Genomic DNA, 22,503 nt, shown 5'->3' on the forward strand with positions numbered 1-22,503 from the left:
CTCACATCGAGGGACAAAGCTATTTTGTTTGAATATTTCTCAAATAATATTAAGTATCAAATTTTATAGTTTTACTGTATGAAATCAATTGGTGAGTGAGAGGCGCCTCTCGAGTGCAAAGGATTAAATATCCAAAACGATGTCGGAAATAAATAGTTTCACTTAACCCCTTTGCTGCTGTTAGCTACCTGAAAATCGCTTGAAAAATTTGATTTCGATGTAACTGCGGAAAACTTGCTTAAATCGGACGTAAGCGAATTCTATTCTAATTACATCGATTATATCTTCCATTAACCGTATATTATATAAATACGATTACTTCCTATTAGTTTAATTTAGTTCAATTCGCGCAACATTAACACAAAATTCTGTAGCCAAGGGGTTGAACACTATAAAGAATACCCAAAGAAATCGGCAAAATGTCGTTAAAATCTTCACCAAAATTACACGTCAACCGTAACGAATATTCGGTAGTTCTAATGTTAAAAAGGGAAGATTAAAACGTGTATAAGAAGGCAAACGAGGTAAAGGTTCGCCCGAGGAACACGAAGGCTCCGAAGAAAGGGGAAAAACGAGAACAGCTTCGTTCCGGCAAGAAGCTGATGTGCAAGCTCCCGAAACACGGCATGCATACGTAATGTCGTTACTCACGCGTGCTGTCGTAACGGATGCCGTTCAGCTCCTCGATGCAGGGCAGCGTGGCCAGGGTTCCCGGCGGCGTTCTAGGCCAGCACAGCAACGAGTCCCAGCTAATTTCGCATTCGAGCTGCTCCTCGGCATCCTCGCCGAGGGACAGACGTTCGATTTCTTCGCGGTCCTTCATTTCGAAGCACCTGATCGCCTCCGCGCTGAGCGTCTCGTTCAGCTTGTTAATGTAGTTCAGCGTGTTCAAGATGTAATTGCCCGTGTCGTAGGGCGACGTCTCGTTGTTCTGTTGCGCGGTCATGTTTCAGTCTTTCTACGCGAGCTGCCGTTTAACTTCCAAGTACAACTCAAAGCGAAACGTCCGCCGCAGCTCGGACTACTCGCTCCTACCGTTTATCGGTCCTCTGTGTTCATCTCCCACCGGAACTACCACTGGTACTCGACGAAGTTACTCCGGAAAATACTTTTAGAAATATCATAAATATCGTAGATTCTCTAGAATCCCTAGAAGTCGGTGATCGTCGAGATACCCTCGAAGAATGTCTGAAGGAATTCAAGATAAATCGCACCTCTTGAACTATTCACTGTCAGCATCCGTTATTCCTCCGCTTCCATTTTTTATTAGACATGTCACCGGTACTCGGAAGTTTATTTACCGAGGAAGATATTTCGCAGGAGTCCGTTACCAACGCGTGAGATCGTTGATCTGATTTCCGAGGTTACTCGAAGAGCGTGTCGAGGAACTCGGGATGATAAGGAGGCGTCTAGATTTCTTGTGGATCGGTCCTGCGGAGTGTACGAGCTGATAAGGTCAAGATAATTCCATCAGCCCGATTCCCTTCACGTAGATCCGCAGGAGCACGGGCAGAATCTCAAAGGATCTATTTATCTGCGCCGGCCGGACCGACACGCGATTATTCCCCCGCGCGTACACCCCGTGGGAAGCGGAGCGGAGATGTTCCTCGACCACCGTGGGATTCCTCGGCGATCCCCTAAGATCCTTTACCCTCGAAGGAGGGTCCCGGTTAATCCAGAAAGAATCCTTCTCGTGGCTCTCGGCGCTGTCCAGTGGCCGAGAGCACGGGGAATATTAACAGAAGGATCTTCCCGCGAGCGCTCGATCTTCCCCTGTCGTTAGCAACTCCTTTAATCACCCCTTCGATCCACTAGAAACAGTGCCGCCGGTGATTAACGCTGACAACCCTCGAGAACGCTTAGAACATCAATTTCCTGCAACCCGGTGCGCAAGGAGTCTCCCATGAGTCCATGAAATGCAAGGTTGCACCGGTAGTCGTCGGGAATCCCTGGTTTCCAGTTCCCTCGAGTCGCTTCAATTTCATTGCGATTTTTACGGACGCCCCTCCAATCGCGAGCGCGTCGGAAAAGGGTACGCGGGCAATTTTCGTGGGAACTCGGGAGCCGTTATTACTCGTCGAATGGCTCCCGGGCAACGCATTGAATCTCCCCGACAGGATCGTACGCGGCCGACGTCGAGGACCGATGTTTGACGTTCTCCCGTCCAACGAGGCTCACGGTGAAAAAGCTCCCCCGATAAGAGTCCTTCCCCGGCGGATCCTTCCCGCGATGGGTTAAATCGTCCGCGAGACGATTTCGAACTTAACTGCTCGAGGCGGGATCGTCTCGCGACGAGTCATTCCGTCACCCGCCGCGTCGCTTCTCGCGATCGCCCTTCCCGAGCGGCGTCCATTAAAGAGGCTCTCGAAACTTCGTCGTTTTAGCGCTGCAACGGAGGCTATCTCTCGATATTCTCCCGACGGCGCGCCGGTTCTCGATCCCAGACGAGGAGAGTCCTTTATCGAAGTATCCAGTCGTAGCTACCGGTCCAAGTTCCCCCGGTTTCCTCGGGACCAGTCGGACAAAGGAGCGCCTCCCCCGAGACAACGTCACAATTCGACGACTCCGAAACTGTTACGGGAACTCCGAGCAACTTCTGAACCGCGAACACACTCCGTCCGAGGATCTCTCCAGCGGGTTCGAATCCAGCGTCGAACTGGTCCTCCGAACGGCGCAGCCTTTTATCCCCCGTTCTCCGCGAGAAAGCCCCTAATCAACCCTTAATAGCTTCCGGAAACGAGTTTCGAAACTCCGGATCCGAAGGGTCGTCTGATCGTCCCGTCTCTAGCAACGGGATCGAATCACTCCCAGCGCTGGATCCTCGAGGAGGCCTGTCCTAGGAACTCGCGTCTCGTTCGTCTTGCTTCCTGTGCCTCGTGGAAACGGACTGGATTCGCGTTGCAGCACAATCTTCCTAAGAGGATTCACTTTCTTAGATTGGTTCCTCGCGCGTGCTAGCTTCTGCGTCTCTGTTTTCTACATTGGCAGGCTGTTCTCGCTCCGAAGCAGATGCTCGCGGTGAATACTGGCAATCAACGCGATCGATGCGGCACTGGTTCGCGATGATCGAGGCCTTCGGTGTTTTCGTAGTGCGACACCAACCGGTGATGACCAGGATTTTCCGAGTTTTCGGAGAGGACTCGTTTCAAGCGGAAATGAAGATACTCTCGTAGCTTGTTTAGAGAGATTGCTCTATATTTCGCAGATCGTTAGGAGGTTCGCCGGAGCAGCTAGCCGGCCAGCTAGATGTCCGCCGGCGAGTGGCAACACGCGACTGCCAGCGGCGCACGTGTTACCAGCGGTGGTTGATGCCCGCCTGCGTAGCACCGGCGCGCCAGTGTCCCGAGGAAGCTGCGTCGCGATGGTCGCTGCCGCGTTGCTACTCGCCTCCTCGCGGAGTCCTCCGTCGGCGTCCGTGGGAGACGGTGCACCGGCTCGATATGGATTTTCGCCTGTACCTGGGGCAAACGTGGCCTACCGGCTCGCTTGCGACGCGTGCACCACGAGGAGGAGCATGCGCCACCATCCTCTCGTCTCCTCTCCTCGCGCCACCTCCTTCCTCCCGCAACGGGCCGCGTCCTCTTCGACCTCCTGGAAAAATGCAATTCTCTGGATGAGGCCGGAATGGTATCCTATCGGATTTTCGCGGATGATGCGCAGTTGATCTACAGGTTGTTCCCGTTTCGAACGGGACGCGTTACGGCAGAGATATCATTTCGAGGGAAACTGTGCTAGAATGTGGTCTTCATCGAGGTTCCAGTGGAATTTCATTAGTTCATGTTCGAAGGGAAGTACTACTAGGACTTTAGTAACTGAAAACGCTCCTGAATCTGCTAATTGTAGAATATTAGGAATTTCATGTCTTTCGTGGTATATTGTGGGATAAAGGTGATCGTTCATCTTCCATGAAAATTGCCATCGAGAAGCTTATGTCTTTCCAAAGTGAAATGTATCGCCGAGCAGTTCTGAATGCTACAGTACCATCCCTCAGTCGACTAACATTGTTCCATACTTCGCGCATTCCCGTGTTCCATAACTCTTTATTACGTCCCCCGAGGAACCCGTTCGGCCGTCTAATGAAACGTTCACGAGAAGACAATGAGGACCAATATACCGCGAGCCCAATGTTTCCCCGTGATGGATCCCGGCGGTGACCTCACCGGCGGCAATATCTTTCAAATTGCCGGGAAATAAAGGGCAGATATGCCGTCGCTTTTATATTCGGGCTTGTTCTCCGCGGGCAATATCTTTCACGACTTCGAAAGACGATTCCTCGGCTGGTTGTAACCTCCCCGCGACAATTGATTTCGCTCGACCGTTCCGTGTCCTTCGTTCGCGCCCGATAAATGGCGCTCGCTGCCCGGTTATGGCGGCGCCGCCATCTTTGACGAGCCAAAACGGCCCGAGGAGGACCTCGAACTTTTCCAATTCCGGAAAGTTCGGCGCTTATTGTGCAAACGAAACGTCGAGATCTTGGGTCTTACGACTTCTGTAGCGTTTCACTCGATTCGAAGCCTTGTTACTTTAAAACGACAGGGAATAGAATAAATCATGTAGTATCTTGCGTATCGATTGATACATTCTATCCTAGATAGACAAAGTTACTCGATAATCTTAGTAATAACGAGAAATTAGCATCAAACAGTTCCTAAATCGATATTTCAACTGAAAGTCCATCCATGTCTCATATTTCCGGAGTCCCCGTTCCATTCGCGCGACTTCTCCTCCGTTTTTCGAATGAATAACGAAAACCAATGATATTCATTCTCCGTTATGCACGCCGTAATACATATAAACTGTACCCGGTACGATGTACAACCGGTGAACCGCTAATATTTAAAGAAGATAAATGATACGGACGTGGAATCGAGTAAGATCGCCAGTGTTTCGTTCAACGCGAAAGTTCAACGCTAAAAAAATGAACGTTTTTCCGAGTAAACTGTTGCAAAATCCATTGCGGCGTGAAAACATGGTCGAGTGGAAGGCGGTTTTGCAGAGTGAAACGTCCGACGAATGCTCCGTTTACAATTCACGTGTGCACATGTCGCGGGATATCCGTTTCAAGCCGGTCCTCCTTTGTTACGGTCGGCGCGGGCCGGCGCGGACGGAACTCGATGGACGGGTATGATTGAAAAATTTATAGTGTAATCCTCGGATCGATTTTGCGAGCGGCGCAACAATTGCGGAACGCTTTTTTCCCGTCCATCTCGGGCCACGCCGACGCCCTCCAGCGATAAATTATACCGTGGCCGGCAAAAACGGTAAACTGTTAGCGTTGTTCACTACCGAACTGCGATACGGTTGGTACAGATTACGCGAGGTAAAATGATTGATTCCACGATTGTATTGCCTTTATAAATTTTAGATGCATCGCTGCATTAGCATGGTAATACAAATTTCATGCAAATATAACAGTTTCTTGCTGCTTTCATTGTGGAACGTTTTCACACTTTACAATCCATTCGTTAATGTTTACCACAAACAATTTCGTTCAAATCTGCATTTCTTTTATTGGAATAATAAGGAAGGAGTACTGTTAATCTAACCTAGACGTGACATGAACTAAATATTCTTCATTGCAACAGAAACGGTAAACTTTAAGCTTCGTTCACACAGGGTGGACTATTTTGAGATATTGCCACTATTTGCATCAAGAGATCAAATTTCAAAGATGCACAGTTCTAAAAATGTCTCGAAACTTTCGGATATTCGCAATTTCAACTAACTTCCCCTTCCTCTAGCCCAAAGACCGTTTATATATTTTCCAAAACCACCGAATGTCGCCGAGGCGTTTGAAGAGGACAGCGTGATGAACAGTGAAAGTTGAAGATGATGCGGATGAAGATCGCCGATAACCGCGAAAAAGTCACGCCCCCGGCCCCTGCTTACGCAAGGGTTTGTGTTTCGAAGGATCGATTGGCAGCGGAGTTTACAGTGCGCCCGTGACGAGATATTCAGAAGCTGAATCTCGCCGAGCATGTAAATCAGAACGAAATAAAAAGCATCGAAGGGCGTCGCGAGGCCGACAAAGAAAAGAAAAAGAATATTCCCGCGTCGCGCGTCTGCCGACAACATGGCCGTACAAGGGAGAATGATTAGCAACGGAAAAATATTTCAATCCTGGTCGCGCTGGAACGAAAACTATTCTAATTCCATTTTTAATCTGATTCCGAGAAACGTTCTCTTTTCGTTTAACGATATTAAGGGAACGAAACGTTGCAGTAACGTTAATTCGCACCGTTCTTTCCGGCAATAAAGGTTTTTAGCGAGAAATAGCGAAACAGATGTGAATCCCATGATTTCCGGTCGATATAAAACATCTCGCACACCTCGGAAAGGTTAATTCGCGCGACCGTGTTAATTGGCCATTTTTAGTCCGCCGCCTGCGAGACACCCACGCTTCCCATAGCCATAACAACGAACCGTCGAATTAATCGAAAAAACGTTTCGATAACGGTGTCCCTTTCAAAATGATTAAACACTTCCAGCCGTCGTTCAATATTTGCGCCGGCAACGAATATCCGACGGAAGATAAATAAATCCGGAATCCATTATGTACAATATGCCCGTGTTTGCTCGGACCATAATCATCGATACGGGAATTAATAAATTGAATAAAAATAAAAGGTTTTTTTTCGAAGCGCCACGCGGCATGCCGTATCGCTTGCGCGCGACAGAAGCGTTGTTGCAAATGCATGGCATTCGATGCGGACAACTGTTACGTTGATACGTTCAATAAATGTTATTCGAAGTTTGTTCGGCTTTAACGCGAGATAAACATTGCATGTGAACCCGTAGAGTCTTGTAGATGCCTCTTAGTATCTAGTTCAACTCCCTGAAACGATCTTAATTCTCGATAAAAATATTTCAGAACATTCGAACATTTCTGCAATTATCTGCAATTATCCGATGAATATTTGCACGTCGATATGAAAATCAAAAAGAAAGATATAAGAAAAGAACGAAGATATACAAGCAGACTTCTTTAATTGGTATGAAGGGAGATATACTTGTAGATGCGAAAATTTCAAACTTCTGAACTTCTTCGCTCCCTTAAATAACTGCTTCATTATAAATGAACCCTAAACCCTCCCGTGGATGTTTGCACACTTCGCGATTATTCCAATCCCCGACGGGCAAACTGGACTCCTCCTTTAATCCCCCGAGCAACCCCTAATTATGAACAGAAATATTTAATCAGCCTAAACGTTCCGAAATTTCAGCAACTATTCTAAACTCCCCTATGAGCACTCGGTTAACCCGCAATCATTTGAATGTTTCAAAGGGTAAGCCAGACTTCTACCCTCTCGAACACCCCTAATATTAAATATAAATATTTGAATACCTCAGACGCTTGAAAATGCCAACAGTTAACCTGAAGCAAGCGTATTTAAGCAGTCTGCGATCATTCGAACGCCCCAATGGAGAAGCCGAATATCCACCCCCTCGGACACCCCTAATCCTCGCATGAATATTCAAGCAGCCTGAATGTTTAAAAATTTCCACGATCATCCTAAATTCTTCTACGGGAATTCAAGTGTCTTGCGAGTGTTGACACGTTCACGGAAATTGACGAGTCAAATTCAACCCCTGAATATTTTCTATATTAAACTTAAACATGAATAGTATAGGTACAAGGTTACGTAAAACACGGTTGGCTTTAATACCTTTGTAACTATAATTAAATTAGTAGCTCATTAATCATCTTCATCTCTTAGAATAACTGATGAACTTTCAGATTTAACTTAACACCAAAGCCATCGATCAATTAAACCGACTTTTCGCGTGTTACTAATTCAAATTCTTTAATCATTTCTCCGAGAAGCATCTATCTTCGATAATTGCAAAATAAGAAATCTGGAATTATTTTGACCCATCTACTAGTTTCAGTGTTAAACATTGAAGTTGCGTCAGTCTAGAGCTTACGTGGGCGGACAGTTGAACGTTAAGCTGGGGATTGACAGTAACTCGTGCATCCTAGGGGACATCACCGTAAAGTTAGTGATAATATTGTTCGCAATCCTAGGTGACAATCAAAATCCGAAGGATCGCTATAGCTGGCGGATCAACGCGAAATTGAGAACGAGTCCGCTAGCTTCAAGTATTTAATCTGCGCCGTTTTAAAGGGATTATGGGAAACCGAAGTACTGCAGGGATCTCACGTTAGCCAACTTGTAGCTCAAAAGCGCAGAGGAGCAAGAAGACAGCCGCATGCTCCACTTCAATTCTCGATTCAGCCAGTAAGAAACGCGCGCTGAAACTGAGCCGCCATTACTATCGAGTCGAGCGTCGTGAGTGGAAGAGTCTCCTTGCTCCTCTTCACTTTTGAGCCGCAGGCTGAACGCAGTATTCCTTTACACTTTTATACCTTTCGTACGGTCTGACTAAATAATTATTCGCTCTCGTTAAATATTCGGATCGACAAGTGAACCGAGCGTAAAAATAGAAACCCCGGAATACCTCGCGTTCCACTTTAATTCAGTTTGCAATACGTTTCTCTTCGACGTGTTTCCTAGTTTGTACAGGCACACCAATTTAATTGGTGTTTCGCAAAAACGCCTTCATAATTGAAACGCTTGCAAAATAAATAAGATTCTGAAGTGGGTCAGTCGGACCAGTCCGGTAGGCTTCGTGTTCAATGTACATTTTGGACGCCCTACTTCTCCGAGAAAATACAACGAAAGAAGCGCTCTCAATTTCAGTAGGCAGACCTTATTACCAGCTCAACAAGGAAAACACGGAGCAGCCGCCCTTGATGACTGCACGCCGAAGTGGAAGTCCGGTAAAGAAGAGAAGAGCGAGCTGGATTAATGAATTCAATTATGTTCAAGACGGGGACCTGTTGCCTCCCGAAGATAGGTGTGCCGGCTTCGTGCCACTCGACCGGGAATTAATTGGACACCGTAACTCGATGATTCCGCCGAAGGGGCCGCCGCCATGGGGTGTCTCTCAAAGGACGAAACTGAATTGCTCGCGTATTCGTTTAAGGACCTATTTATCTAACACTCCGGCTACCACCGACGCCGAATTCGAGCGACATCATTCGCTACGTAAACTGAAAAATTAACTTCCTTCGTGACGCATCGGAAGAACCGAATTTCGTTGGAGACGAGCACAGATCGATCGCTATGAAGAACCTTGACTTTCTAGCTCCCGCTTCGTTAACCCTTTGGCTACGGCGCAATGTTGCGTCAACGCGTATTTCTAAGAAAGTGTACTGAAACCACGAAAACGTTGAATCGAACTAAATGAAACCGATCTAAAATGATCATACTTATAGAATACGACCAACGAAAGATGTAATTGTTGAATTAGAATTCACTAATGCAGATCTAAGCGAGTTTTAACAGTAGCCAACGAGTTAGCAGCCTCGTTAGCGATAGTAGTTGGCAATAATTAAAACAATTCATTGAATGCAGAGCATCGTATCTGCTAATACAATTTTCATAGACAAAGAGCTACACCATTACATCCCTTAATCATGGGCAGATTAAGGAACATTATTCTCTCGTAATTTATCGCAAACATTTCACCGTCTTTCGACTCTATAGAAGTTTCGATTAATTAGAAACATGCATTTCAGTACTTCCCATCCCATGCTACTAAAGAGATACAAAGAAACAGATTAAAATACCCTCGGTAAGAGTGAAAAGAACGTTCCCTTCGTTTTCAATAAGATCCCCAACAGAGAAACGAAGTGCTTACTTAATTTATCCAGCTGGAAATTAACCGGACGAGTTGTGGAATTGTATTAAAACGCCCGGGCGAAGTTCGACGAAGTTTCTTTTCTCGGGAATTCGGTAGCGAGCGCGCGGGTCGGGGCGCCGGCGTTAATCGCAGCGCAAATGAAGCGAAGTTTCACGGGAAATAAAAGGTGAAATCTGTCGGCCACGGTCGCGGGGTATAATCAGCGGAGACTGTTTACGGATTCTGGGTCAATTTCACGTTTAGATGGCCGGGGCCGGTCGCGGCGCGGGTCGAACGGAGGCACGAGGAAATAAATTTTCGAAGAGATTCCGGGGTTTGCTCAGCCCCCGACGGCTCCGCATGATTATCCCGTTCTCGTTACTCGGAATTTGCATTTCAAACAAGAACCGGAATCGATTTTAAAGAGTTCATTCAGCCCCGACGGTGACTTCGCCACTCCGATCGGCGAGGATCCCCGCGATATCGATTTAATATCCGCAGAACGGAATTCATCGAGGTCCTTCGTTAAGTCGAGAATCGCGCGAGCGACGGTCAAAAGGATTTCCTCGCCGATTGATACGGTCACGTTATTCCCGACAAGTCAAACGAAGAAGCCACGGAAAGTATTAGCCCACGATTCAACGTGGAACGAACGAAAATGGAGAAACCGCAGGCGAAACGGAACGACGGCTCTTTGGGAAAATGCGGATGAACTTCCTCGTAAAAAACTGAAATTTTGATAAGCGCGACAGGCTTAACTCAGTTTAAGAAGATAAGTATCGAGGTGATAAGGATGTACGGTATTATGCAATGCAAGAAGATGGAAGCGTGTAATTAACGTTCCAGCGGCGAGGTAGGTGGCTTGAATTATAATCGCCGTGTTATTAAACGCTCCGGCGTGAAAAAAAAACTTGATACGACCTGCAAAATTATGGACGCGCGTGGATATAAAATTAGAAATTGATGTTCCAGATAACTTTCTGGTGAAATAATTCCCGAGCACGCCGTATTTTAGCTCGCAGCTGTACCGCGGCGTCCCTTTAACTTCGTCCGCCGCGCAATGGTTAATGGGAGCACGCCTTTTTTCACTTCCCCGTCACTGGGTTTTTAATGAAAGGACTCGATATCGTCTCGTTACCGTTTCCACCGGGCACAATACGGCGGCTCGCGTTCTTCTTCGGGAGAAATTGCGTTATCGGGACTGTAATCAAACCCCGACGGCCATTAAAGTCATTAACCTCGGCGGAAGTTGAACTTCATTTAAAATGTTCGATTCTTCGTTGAAATAACACTCGGGAGAACATGATTTTGGGCGGGACAATGTAAATTTCATTCGCGTTCGAGTGTAAGGGAAACAGAATGGTTCGATAAACAGAACAATAAAATTCATTTACAGGGAAAAAGGTTTCATCAAATTATCGGGAAAATATGATACAATAACGAATATTCATCGCGGCTGATTGAAAACGAGAGAAGCAAATAATAACGGTGCAGGATTGAATTACACGAATCAATTGTTGCGCGCGTGTAACAGAAGCGTTTGGAATGCGATCAACGGGAACAATAGATTCGCGGATATACGTATCTATATCATTTTGAATTCCGATTCGAGGATCATTGTCGGCGACAAAGAAAAAAACAGGTGAAGAAAAAGCATTCGTTACGTACGATACGTGCCAGATTAAATTGATACGCGATTTATCGCGCAAGTATGCAACGGAACGTCGAACAGATCGCGTGTCTGTCCAATGCTATTTCTACATCCGTTAATATTTATACACGGTTACTGTATATCATACTTCGGTTCGCATGACTAACTAATATGAAGTGATCAAAGATAAACAGATCGATGGAACACGAGCGATACGATCATCCTTTCCAATAATACACCCTGCAAGTAGAATCAGAAACTAATAGTCAGCCAATGGATTCAGGAGCACGAGTCTCCCTCGAAATCGATTTTTAGAACGTTCAACTTGAATTTTTCAAACTTTGGACACATGAAATTAAAGCTTGATGTCTGTACTGTAACATGCAAGTAGTACTGTTAAAAAATATTAGGAGAATTTGTTGAAAATCGCGACTAAACGTGATTGAAACCTAAAGGTGACTGAAAACTAAGTTGAATCCATCAGGGTCGATCTGATTTTGGAAATGTTCCATTGGAAATTTTTCAACTTCCATTATATTAAATTAAAGCTCAGAGCGTGCACTTTGATGTGCAAGAGGTTTCGCTGGGAAAGAATTACGCTGACCCACTAGAAATCGTGACCGATCGAATGGTCGTGTCGAATGGGTTGCACCAGAAGGGACACGTTCAGCGGGAAATCGTAAACGCACGACCGATCTGCTCGAAATTTACGAGCGCTGGTGGGACAGCTTTTATTATAACACCGTATAGATAAGAGCTGGAAACGTGGCGCGATGAACGATGAGCACTTTCGATCCGGGCACGCGGGTCCACGTGAAAAATATTTTCCGGCTGGGTAGCGCCGAAACAGAGACACCGGTTTCATGGAAAAATTGATAACTCGATTCATCATCCGGGCACTGACTGTCGAAATACGGAGCCGTGTTCGTATCATAAATCATTTATCCGCGCAATAGGATTCGAAGGAAAAACAAATCGTACTCCATAAGAGGAATCTGATGAACCAAAGCTAATGACAGATTGCGCATTGTCCGGCCGAATTCGCGACTCCGCTCGTCGCTTCATAAAAACGAAACAAACGTTACAATCAATATTTGTAAATTCGAAAAATCCTTCGGTCCCTTTCGTTCTTCAAAATGGCGGAGGAATATATGAGCCGTTTATTCGGAAAAAAATCAATTTAATCGTTATAATGGTTACAATTCTGAATAACCTTCTCAATTTTTAATGGTTCCTAATCTTTTTTAACTGGACTTAAGCCACTTTCAAAATAAACTGTTCATACGAACATTATCGAAATGTTTAAAAGACAATGAAAGAATTAACGTGAAAAAACGTTTAACACGATTGATATGTAATCCCTATAAAAATTGTATTATTTTCAGTTTCTTCGGACACTATCATAGTGTTCGAGTGAAACTATTTACTATTCCGAATATTCAATGCCTTTCAGATATCAATAATCGCGAAACAAAAAAATCGAAACCAGTCGCTTTGACTAATACGGTCAAACGCTGCCATTGCTAAATCACAAAATTTCATGATGAAGCTTTCAAAAGTTGAGTCTCGGGGACTTAATATCGCTCGACCTAGAAATGGTTTACTGTCTACGTCGATGGCGGCCAAGAGAGAATAAGGTTTAAACGAGACAGTAAGGTCGACGATAAAAAAAAAAAGCCAGATCGACCGTCTTCCTTGCGTCGAGAGAGTCCCGTCAAGTGTTATTTTAGAATTAAGGGCAACTGCCACCCGGTATATCGTAAACACCGGCCGTTGCACGGAATGAAGGGAAGAGCGCGGGTAAACCGACTGTTAAACAGGTTATCTCGATGGGCAGGGAGGGTACCAAAATGGCTGACGCGGTTCAGTTTGCCACGCAGTCAGCGTCGGTCCTGTTCCCCATGTTATCCATGAAGAAGCAATGGAAATTTTCTGGGTCCATAGAAATTGACCGGACGAAACGGTCCCTCGAATTGAATTAGCGATCGTTCACGGGTTACATGAGAAGCAATTTGCCAAGCAATGGTTCTTGTCCTTCAAGCCACCTTCCCACCATAGCTAATGAGTTGAGATCTTAAAAGATGTCGCGTTCGAACGTCGACATAAATATGAAGTTGAAATTTCGAATTTAATATGAATCTTCGTCTCCTGTTATAATTGGATGCCACGAATTTGTTAAATTAATGCGAAGTGTTATCTTAATGTGCAACTGTTGGTGTTATATACATAGAATAACCTATGAACCATTTTCTATGGAATCGAATACGAGGGGTGAAATTATTTCTCACTGGAAATATTTTCCGACGAGATATAGATGACGTGGTGAAGATTTTAAATATTTAATAAATATAAATATTATTATTCAAATTAAATGCTATTCTCTTGGCAATCATTACACTTTAGACCACATAGACGCAGAATCTTTATTTCCAATGAATTATTAACTCTTTGAACTCGAGGGCTCCGGGGCAAAGCCATTTAAAATTTGTCGTTACAAACTGCAAAATTTTGTCATTAAATGTAGTATAACATTTATACCTATAATCGATAAAAAACAGTAAAACACATCTATGACCTTCCTTTTCATGCGCGTATCATTTATTTATATATTAATAAGCTTTTTCTATTAAAATTGCTTCGAGTTACTGATATCAGTGAGAAAAAGCTTCGAGTGCAAAGGGTTAATAATAAAGTAGTTATAACGGTCATAGTTACGAAATAAATCGTAAGACAACGGGTTGATCGTCACGAGTCATTTGGCAAATATAAAAACAAAGTGAGATCACGAGAACAGCGATGAATCGCAAACAGCAGCTTACCTGGAAAACAAGATGCCTGTCGGACCGAGAATCTTCCTGAAATGCACTTTTAACGGCACATTCTACGAAATGGTAACGGCACGCGTCAGATCGTTTACGCCGAACACGTCGATCGACGCATAGAATCGACGAAACGACGAAACCAGGCGAGCCCTTTCGGTACCACGAACAGATTTCCACTGAGGCAACGAGCCACGGGCAAAATTTGAAAATTGCCGATCTTGATTGACCAACTACTCGCAACGGTTATAAAGCGCAATCTGCCAATCAACTTCTCCCGCGTTCCTCCGACTCGTGCACTCGCACAAATTATCCACAAGTAATACTCGGCCTGCTTCGCGTTTCCAGGAACCAACGCGGCCTTTAAGCTTTATTTAGAACTTTTACTGCGAGAACCGAATTTGGCAACGCGGTACTGAACACCGTTGAACACCCGGGGAACGGAACACTACGGCGACTAAGATGCAACTATCGAGAGATCGAAAATTCAAATTTTTAGTTGTACCGTCGTGGGGGCGTTCCAACGTGCGGTTCGAGCGGAGAGAAAAAAACCGTTACGCGGTGGACAATGAGTTACGACCGTTCCGCCGCGAGTTTTATTTATGTGCGCTGATTATTTGTCGGGTAATCGATAGCTGGTCAGAAATTAACGTATGGGAAACGATGCGCTAACCGCGACGCTCCGCCTCGTTCTCTTACGCGTGTTTTGCATTCAAGAGTTGCTCCCGACGAACGACTTATCTTTGTCAAATATTAACACTGTCAACGCAATCTCGGTGTACCGTGGTACAATGTGTTTCGTTTTCAAGGAAGAACATAATTCTTTGGAAGTGACGCAATTTTCTAGCGACGCGCAATTGGCTTATGAAAAATCCTCCCCTCTTCGAGAAAAAAGTAATTTCAGGGGAGATGATGCTTTCTTCAGAGATGGAACTGCGAAGTCTGTAAGTACCAATGTTTTAATAGAGATTTGATATCGTTACAGGACATGTTCAAGAAATGTTTATTTTACATACGACATAAGAATAACGCATTTTTCTGGGAGGGACTCTACTATAAAAATATAATATGTAAAAGTACTATCATACATCTTATGTAATAACTATAAGTAAATATATTCTTCATGAAGCATAATGTTTCTGTACATCGTTTAACTGAACTGCCTCTTAGAGGATATTATGAACTAATGAAATTGTTACAATTCATTTTTCCACCATGCCTGTTTTATATCTAGAACATTTTTATCTTTATGTCACGCGTGACATAGTTCTTATTGTGAGTATACCTAATTGCTTTGTTCGAAACATTTCTTTTTTCTTTATAGAAATAGATGCGCCGTATTATATTGCCTAATTTATTTGCATCAGTTAATTATTGCAAAATAGGTAAGGTATTTTCCATCATGTCTTATGCGCATCTTCCTGCGCATCAACCTGGATTTCGTTGTTGCATATATACGTTGAATCTGAAGTACTTTCACCTAAAACATAATACAGTTATGATTATGGAATAATGATTCGCATTTTTCCAAGTAGAACAAAAATAATTGAATTTGACAGTATCATATACTTATATAAGAATGCTGCTTTCCTTTCAATATATACTAACTTTTCAAGAAACACATCTGCCATTAAGGACAATGTTAACATGAAATATTTAATGGTTATTGTTAAAATGAATTAAGATTAATATATAGAATGTTAACATTCTCTAAAAGTAACCCTCTGATTAATAATGCAATACTGTCATGGAATAGAATAATAATTCTTATTGTAAATGAAGGTATCAACTTAATCAGTCTTGGTTTTGTTACAAAGATTTTATGCAAGAGTATTGCAAAAAGTGAAATACCATAATCTAGAAAAATAACATAAAAGTCAGTGGTATGTGTTCAACAGATACTATTGCCTATAGTACCTTACATGCAACTAATTACCGTGCAAAAATAACAAGGCTGTTTAAAACCACGTACGTGTGAAATGTTGAAAAACATTCCGTAAACATTAATTTCTAATTATTAGGCAAGCTTCATCAGCTTCTATGTATACATTATATATACATACATGTATTGAAAATGTCAGAACATTGGACTGACATATTTGCACAACACCTTAGTGCACCCAATCAACAAAACATACACATAGTATTACAATGTTGGCTACTACCTATGGAAACTTTCATTGAGTTCTAATTGCATAAGGAAACTAACAGTTGAACTAATATTAAAATGGATAGTTAGAAATGTAATTTCAAATGGAGTAAAATAAGGGAGAATGAATGAAAACTAACAATTTAATAGATCAAAGTAAATAAAAAAATAGACACGATAATCAATTTAATTATTTCACGGATATTAATAGTTTCAATTTTGTCAGTAAATATAAATTTGAAAACATACTCAACTTAAATGATAATCATACAAAGCTTTTAGTTTAAAATATAGATTAATCCACTTAATCCACACATTCAATGATAAGAAAATTATTATTCAATTTATATTATTACTTCTGTTCATAATCTTTGAATATCCTGACTTCAATTTCATAACTTTATTTATTAATAAAATAACTATCAAGAAAGTAAATTAAACTGATTATCGAATTAAATGAAAAGAAGCATGAAATCATGAAAATAAATTATGTACCGGGTATACAGCACACTATCAGGATAGGCCCAGTGATGCGATTTATAAATGCGTTGATTCTGCTTGCCCATTATGCTTAGTATCTAGATACTTGTCTGCAAGAAAGATGTTTGCTTATTACACAAAATTAATTCTACTTACGTTCCGAATTAGGCCATGTAAAATACTATATTGTATTAATATTCGTAGTTAATAATATATTATGAGGGTTCGAAATTAAAAATAAGTAGTACAACATATTAGAAATAAGTTTTAAAGTGTTAAATGGTAAACCCTGCTGGAAGCAATTAGATGCACAAATGAATATTTTTCAAACAAAATGTAATCATCTGATAAAATAAAGTAAAATATTTATCAAAATTAAACACAATCATCTTGTATTAAATTTGTTCCACTATTAAAGTATATATCATAAAAATGTGTAGAACACATTAAGCACCTTACAATTCTATCGTTTTAACGAGAAAGATTCTGGTACTTAACGCGTTAAGAAAAATTGAATAATGATACCTCCTTAAATTTGACCCAACAATCTGTCCACTTAACTCCAAACTTGAGAACAGTTCATGCACTGCATAAAAATAATTCAATTTTTTATTAAACCGTTTAAATTCGTATCTCATGTTTATTCAAAATCTAGAATGTTGAAGAAATGATTAGAGATAGTTTTCAAGAGAAACGGAAATTATGGTTCAATTTGTTTTCCGTGGAATCTATAATTTCATATGTTTGTTTTAATTGTTTGAACTTTGAGTTTTCTAATCTTTCATTATCAATCAGGCAATGAATTAACTATCTTGCAGATAATATACTGTGCATATACATATAAAAGCAGTAGTGCACTACGATTCTTACAACACCTACATTATACTTGCAATGAAAGCCTCTGATACAAGACAATTAGAATCTTCTTGGAAAGAAGATTATATAATTTGTTCCAACTTGTGAATACATATATGTATTAAAAATCAAGCTGATTAGCAGCGATTTCCATACGGACATGCAAATAAGATGCCAAGACAGAGTTTTTTACTCTTTGGATGACTTTCATAAAGTAACTTACCTCCAATCGTGAGATCGACTATCGCTTTGTCCTTCTGTATGTGCAACGCTGTGAGGAAGAAAAACAAGCTTCCGATAACTTCCACAAACATCGTCAAGAACATCGCGTACTGCAAACTGCGAAATTCGACAAAAGTGTCATTTACTTGGTGCACTGTTGACTTCATGTGATCAGTCATACTCAAGTCTGGAAGAAGAACTGTTTTCAGTCCTTCTGACAACTGAAATCAATCAACAAATATACGAGCAACTAATAACGCGAAAAATACAGATAATAAAATAATTAACTCAAGAACTGGATGGAACTAATTTTAGATCCAAAGGAATATGCATGAGTATTTACCAGACCAATAAGATAAGGACTTCCTGCATCTCCAAAAGCATGTGCAAAAAGAATTTGGAAAGCTTCAGCTGTAGATCTTCTTGTTGGTAATACTACATACTGTAAACAGCAAGCATTATAAATTTTAATAATGCGAAATTAATGCGAAAGTGTTAAAAGAAGAGAAATGTTTATTTTACATACCAGCAATATATCTGCTACAATGGACCAATTTAAATTTAAAGATAATTGCCCAAAGAATATTAATGTGTAACACAGAACAGAATTTGTGTTGGCAGTTATAGTTGCAAAAAATAATAGTGGTACACTAATCAGTAATCCCGCGGCACATATTAGTGGATCAGCATGTGGCCAATGCACTTTTAATCTCTGGGCTAGAAATGAACCTAATGGCACTCCTATTATACCAGATGCCATTCCTATTAATCCAAACTTATATGCTACACTGAAATATTTGAAACATTTGAAACAGTGAAATTTACCCAATTACATAAACAGATTATTACAAAATGAAGATAACATACTCATCTGGATCAACATTGTTATTTGACTGCAATGCAATTCCTAGCTGCAAGAATGTTGGGGCCCACCAAGCTAGTGCCCCAGTTACAAAGGCTACACATGTAAACCCAGCAGTGGAGTACATAAAACTTTTACTACAAAGTGAAGAAAAATTGCAAATAGTAAAATATTATAAACTGCATAGCATTACATATACAATATTTACTTTTTTAACAAATCCTTGATGTCATTGGACCATGCAGTATTTGTTAAATGAACCCCACCTTCTCTCTCCCCTCTAATAGGGTCTCTCACTACTGTAAGCAATAAAATTATTGCTATTACACCCAGAATGGGTGTAATACGTAAACCCCATTGCCATACGCCTGTAGCCCTTGCTGTTTCACCTCCTGTTATATATCCCAATCCGCTGAAAGTTATATATACCTATTAATGTACATTAATGTAAAATGTATACATTACATTAACATACATGAATACATAAATAGCATCAGGTGACATTTTAATTTACCTGCCAACTGGAATTGCAAAATAAAAAACTGCAAGCATTTTAGATCTCATATTTTTAACAAATAAATCACTTATTATTGTTGGGGCTATTGTAGAATAACTAGCTTCACCAATACCAACTAAAGTCCTAAATAAAATAAACCATCCAAATGTCTGAAATGAAGTCACACAGAAACATCAATATGGATTATATGATGAAACAAATACAATGACTAACACGGACATTTATTAGCTAAAATCTATTAATCGTAACCCTGCAATTAACAAATATTTCATAAAAATAATACATGATAAGCCATTCTACCATTTATCACATTTGTCACAGTCAATATCATATCAGAATTTGTACCTTCATGTAGGAGCCAATAAATGTTGTTAAACACCATAGGAACACGCCACTACTCATTATAATTTTCCTATTGTATCGATCCCCCAAATAACCAAACAACGGTGCGAACACCATGTAACTTAATATAAATGCAGTTTGCAGGAAGCCTAATTCGTCATTACCAAGCTTGAAATTCGCTTTAATGTCGGTCAACATTCCTATAACAGTTGTACAATAGATTTTTATTCGGTTTCTATTAATAGCATCTGGTAGTCAGCCCAAAGGAATACCAGATGCTAACTTCCCATAGATTCCGAGTGAAAAATACAAACCAGCGATCGTGAAACGATCCATATAATTAATCAGATTGACGAAACATAGTACGCCGACCGTGATCCACTCACTTCTGCTGACCAAACGAAGTTCCGACGGCATTGCTGATCCTCTTATTCGTCTTTCTCTGGAAGTGTTTTGGGCATTCTCCGCATTCACCATATGATAATCGTAGGACGACACGTTCGCTGCGATGGCATCATCGGCCATGACTCAATAAAGTCGCTTCGGTGCCAAATGCTATTTACATTGGCACAAATCTCGTCTTTCTCTAAAACCGTCTTAACCTGTTCCGTACCATAACATAACCTCAAAGAACCATCGGTTCACGATACGATACCTTTTAATCCACTACACTGTATCACCGGCCGATGCACTCACTGATAATGTCGCGCCATTCAGACTTTTACAATACCGACTATGACTTGTAAAAATATGCGTTTATGTATATTTATATATCGTACAACCGTATTAATCGCATGACAACGTCAGAAGCTGATACATTTTGTGCATGTCAATGCGTGTGTAGAGACTCCACACGTTCGCGTCGGTCACTTAACTTTGACAGTCGTCAATCACCGAGGAACGTGTTTGTATGTTATTTTCTTGGAACAATAATATAGCCATACGTATTATTTTTCATCGTGACTCATACGACAGTATGTTTTTTCCCCTATTAATGATTTCCTACTTTTTTACTATCATTTCCTGCACAGTAAGCAAAATACATGTAAGATAAAACCATGCTATTTATTCACTTTATTTTTACATTTTTTTTTATTAATGTGTTGTTAAACCGAGAATTTTAAGCATATGCCGTCCTCTAGCGGTAGTCACGCTAATCTGAGTCAATGTCTCGCTTATTTTATCACAGATGGCGCAACAATGTTCTTTAGCATTTTTTCATATAACAATTTGATGTAAAAAAAAGTAGTAATTATCGATATAGGGTATTCATAATCTGGAAGATTTGATAAATGTTCTATTCCTTCTTTACTGGAATTGGAATATACATAAATTACATATATCGATCAATCTTATTAATCAAACGATGTACAAAAGATCGTTAAAGGTAGAAAAAGAAGGTGGGAAGAAAGAATAGCCCGTGAGAATTTGTAATAACATATATTCTATGTAACACAATACTTACATAGGTACGTCTATGTATATATTTCGAATGCATACATATATATCTATATATATAATAATTGTGCATTATTATATATACAATATATAATAATTAATAAAATATAATGTTCAATAATGTTAATCGTATGACTACAATATATTATTATCTCGTTTATCCTTTCATCATTTTATTTTTAAATCATCGTCATCGTCGTCGTCGTCGTCGTCGATCGTTAACTACGCTCTACGATTTATATCGATTTAATATGTATATATATGCATTTATAATAACAATAATGATCTCAAAAGGCTGATACAATATTCGGCTATGCGTACGGATAGCTTGAGATTTCTTATTCGATTAGTTTTACATAGTACTTATGTTTCCCTTATAGTACAGTGGGTTCATCGTATGAACCGCCATCTTTAACTTCTGCCTAAACTTATGTCGGTTTACCGGGGGGGAAAAAAGAAAAATACGCCTTCACCGTTGTCGTCTCGTTAAACTCGACTTAACATAAATATAATATTGAATATAATGCTCGCGCCCGATCGAGACGCGGTCCTGACGCGTTCAATCCGGATCGGACGATCGTTCCCAAGAGAACTCATCGACTGCCGCGGAGGATCGACTGTTTTCCAGACTAATCCACGCGTTAATTATACCACAATAGCATCTTCGACCACTCACACCGACCGAGACGTTTTTTCGATTAACTGAACCGAACGGTCAACTTCGTCTCGCGGATCGCGCGTTAAATTGACTATCGAAACGCGTAACCATCGCACTCCACGAATTCGACGGCTAATCCAAAGGTCTGTCCTCTCCTCGCGAGAGTGCACAACCAACGTTATTGCAAAATTGATTTCGTAAAGACATCGTCAGACTGCTAGATTGTTCACGTTCGACGTTCTCGCGCGTCGATCCTCGAAGCTGAAACGAAACAGGAATCGACGGTTGCGATGAAAGTGTCTCCTAGATCGAAGCCGACGCGAAACGTTCCCGAGTCGAGTCGAAAACTCGCGTCCCGCAAACCGCGAATGTTTAATTAATTACAGCGCACCCGAACGGCGCGGAATTCTTAACGAGAGAAACCGAAGTTCCATTTTCCGAACGCAGATCGCGGAGAACAAGATTCAACGCGACCGTTCGCGATCCGCTACGGTCACGGCGGTCGACGCGCCGACAAGATGGCGACTGCCGAGACGTAAAGATGTCGTCGCGGAACGAATGAACCTCCAGTAACTGGAAATAATTGTATTCGGTATTTCTCGCCAGCGTAACAATCGATTTGACGGTTACGCAAGGAGCAACGACACGGATATGATTTTTATCGGTTCCGTTCCCTGACAGACCACTCTGTGTGCCACCAGCGACATAATCGTATTTCCCTTTCACCGTCGGTTAATGCGATTTTCGTGGAAAATACGTTTCCCGAAGTGGGCTACGGTGATTTCCTATGTTCCCCAGCGTCA

General features: G+C 41.5%; 2 protein-coding genes across 6 annotated transcripts in view; both read right to left on the reverse strand.

Annotated features, from left to right (window-relative positions):
- The window catches only part of Dh44-R1 (Diuretic hormone 44 receptor 1), a 106,807-nt gene extending 91,894 nt beyond the window's left edge, over positions 1 to 14,913 (reverse strand). For 2 of the 3 annotated variants that reach the window (XM_076371810.1, XM_076371809.1), the window contains exons 1-2: positions 14,158 to 14,912; positions 652 to 3,591 (exon numbers count right to left, since the gene is read on the reverse strand). In XM_076371810.1, the coding sequence (XP_076227925.1) occupies positions 652 to 946 (295 nt within the window). In that variant the 5' untranslated portion in view covers positions 947 to 3,591; positions 14,158 to 14,912. Of the gene's footprint in view, positions 1 to 651; positions 3,592 to 14,157 lie in introns of all 3 variants that reach the window. The other variant, XR_012999638.1, reaches the window with a different exon arrangement.
- Positions 14,914 to 15,098: 185 nt separating this feature from the next.
- On the reverse strand, positions 15,099 to 20,698 carry spin (lysolipid transporter protein spinster). Of its 3 annotated transcripts, none has more exons than XM_031988732.2 (10): positions 20,240 to 20,698; positions 19,899 to 20,170; positions 19,588 to 19,784; positions 19,240 to 19,391; positions 18,934 to 19,137; positions 18,731 to 18,862; positions 18,390 to 18,651; positions 18,207 to 18,305; positions 17,865 to 18,084; positions 15,099 to 15,637 (listed from the first exon to the last, which is right to left on the reverse strand). In XM_031988732.2, exons 2-10 carry the CDS (start codon positions 20,107 to 20,109, stop codon positions 15,558 to 15,560), a joined length of 1,557 nt encoding a protein of 518 aa, XP_031844592.1. In that variant the 5' UTR covers positions 20,110 to 20,170; positions 20,240 to 20,698; the 3' UTR covers positions 15,099 to 15,557. The 3 variants fall into 3 exon arrangements, with proteins under 3 accessions (XP_031844592.1, XP_031844593.1, XP_076228429.1); XM_031988733.2 differs by adding an exon at positions 16,802 to 16,896 and having other exon boundaries at positions 19,899 to 20,698; XM_076372314.1 differs by having other exon boundaries at positions 19,899 to 20,697.
- Positions 20,699 to 22,503: the final 1,805 nt, after the last annotated feature.

The sequence above is a fragment of the Nomia melanderi genome, chromosome 11 (assembly GCF_051020985.1).
Source record: "Nomia melanderi isolate GNS246 chromosome 11, iyNomMela1, whole genome shotgun sequence".
Taxonomy (NCBI): domain Eukaryota; kingdom Metazoa; phylum Arthropoda; class Insecta; order Hymenoptera; family Halictidae; genus Nomia; species Nomia melanderi.

Coding starts and splice junctions, on each gene's coding strand:
- spin (XM_031988732.2), bottom strand. CDS start 20,109: ATGGCCGATGATGCCATCGCAGCGAACGTGTCGTCCTACGATTATCAT. Junction 19,138..19,239: donor TTTGCAATTCCAGTTGGCAG/GTAAATTAAAAT, acceptor TATAACTTTCAG/CGGATTGGGATATATAACAG. Junction 15,638..17,864: donor AGTCGATCTCACGATTGGAG/GTAAGTTACTTT, acceptor ATTATGTTTTAG/GTGAAAGTACTTCAGATTCA.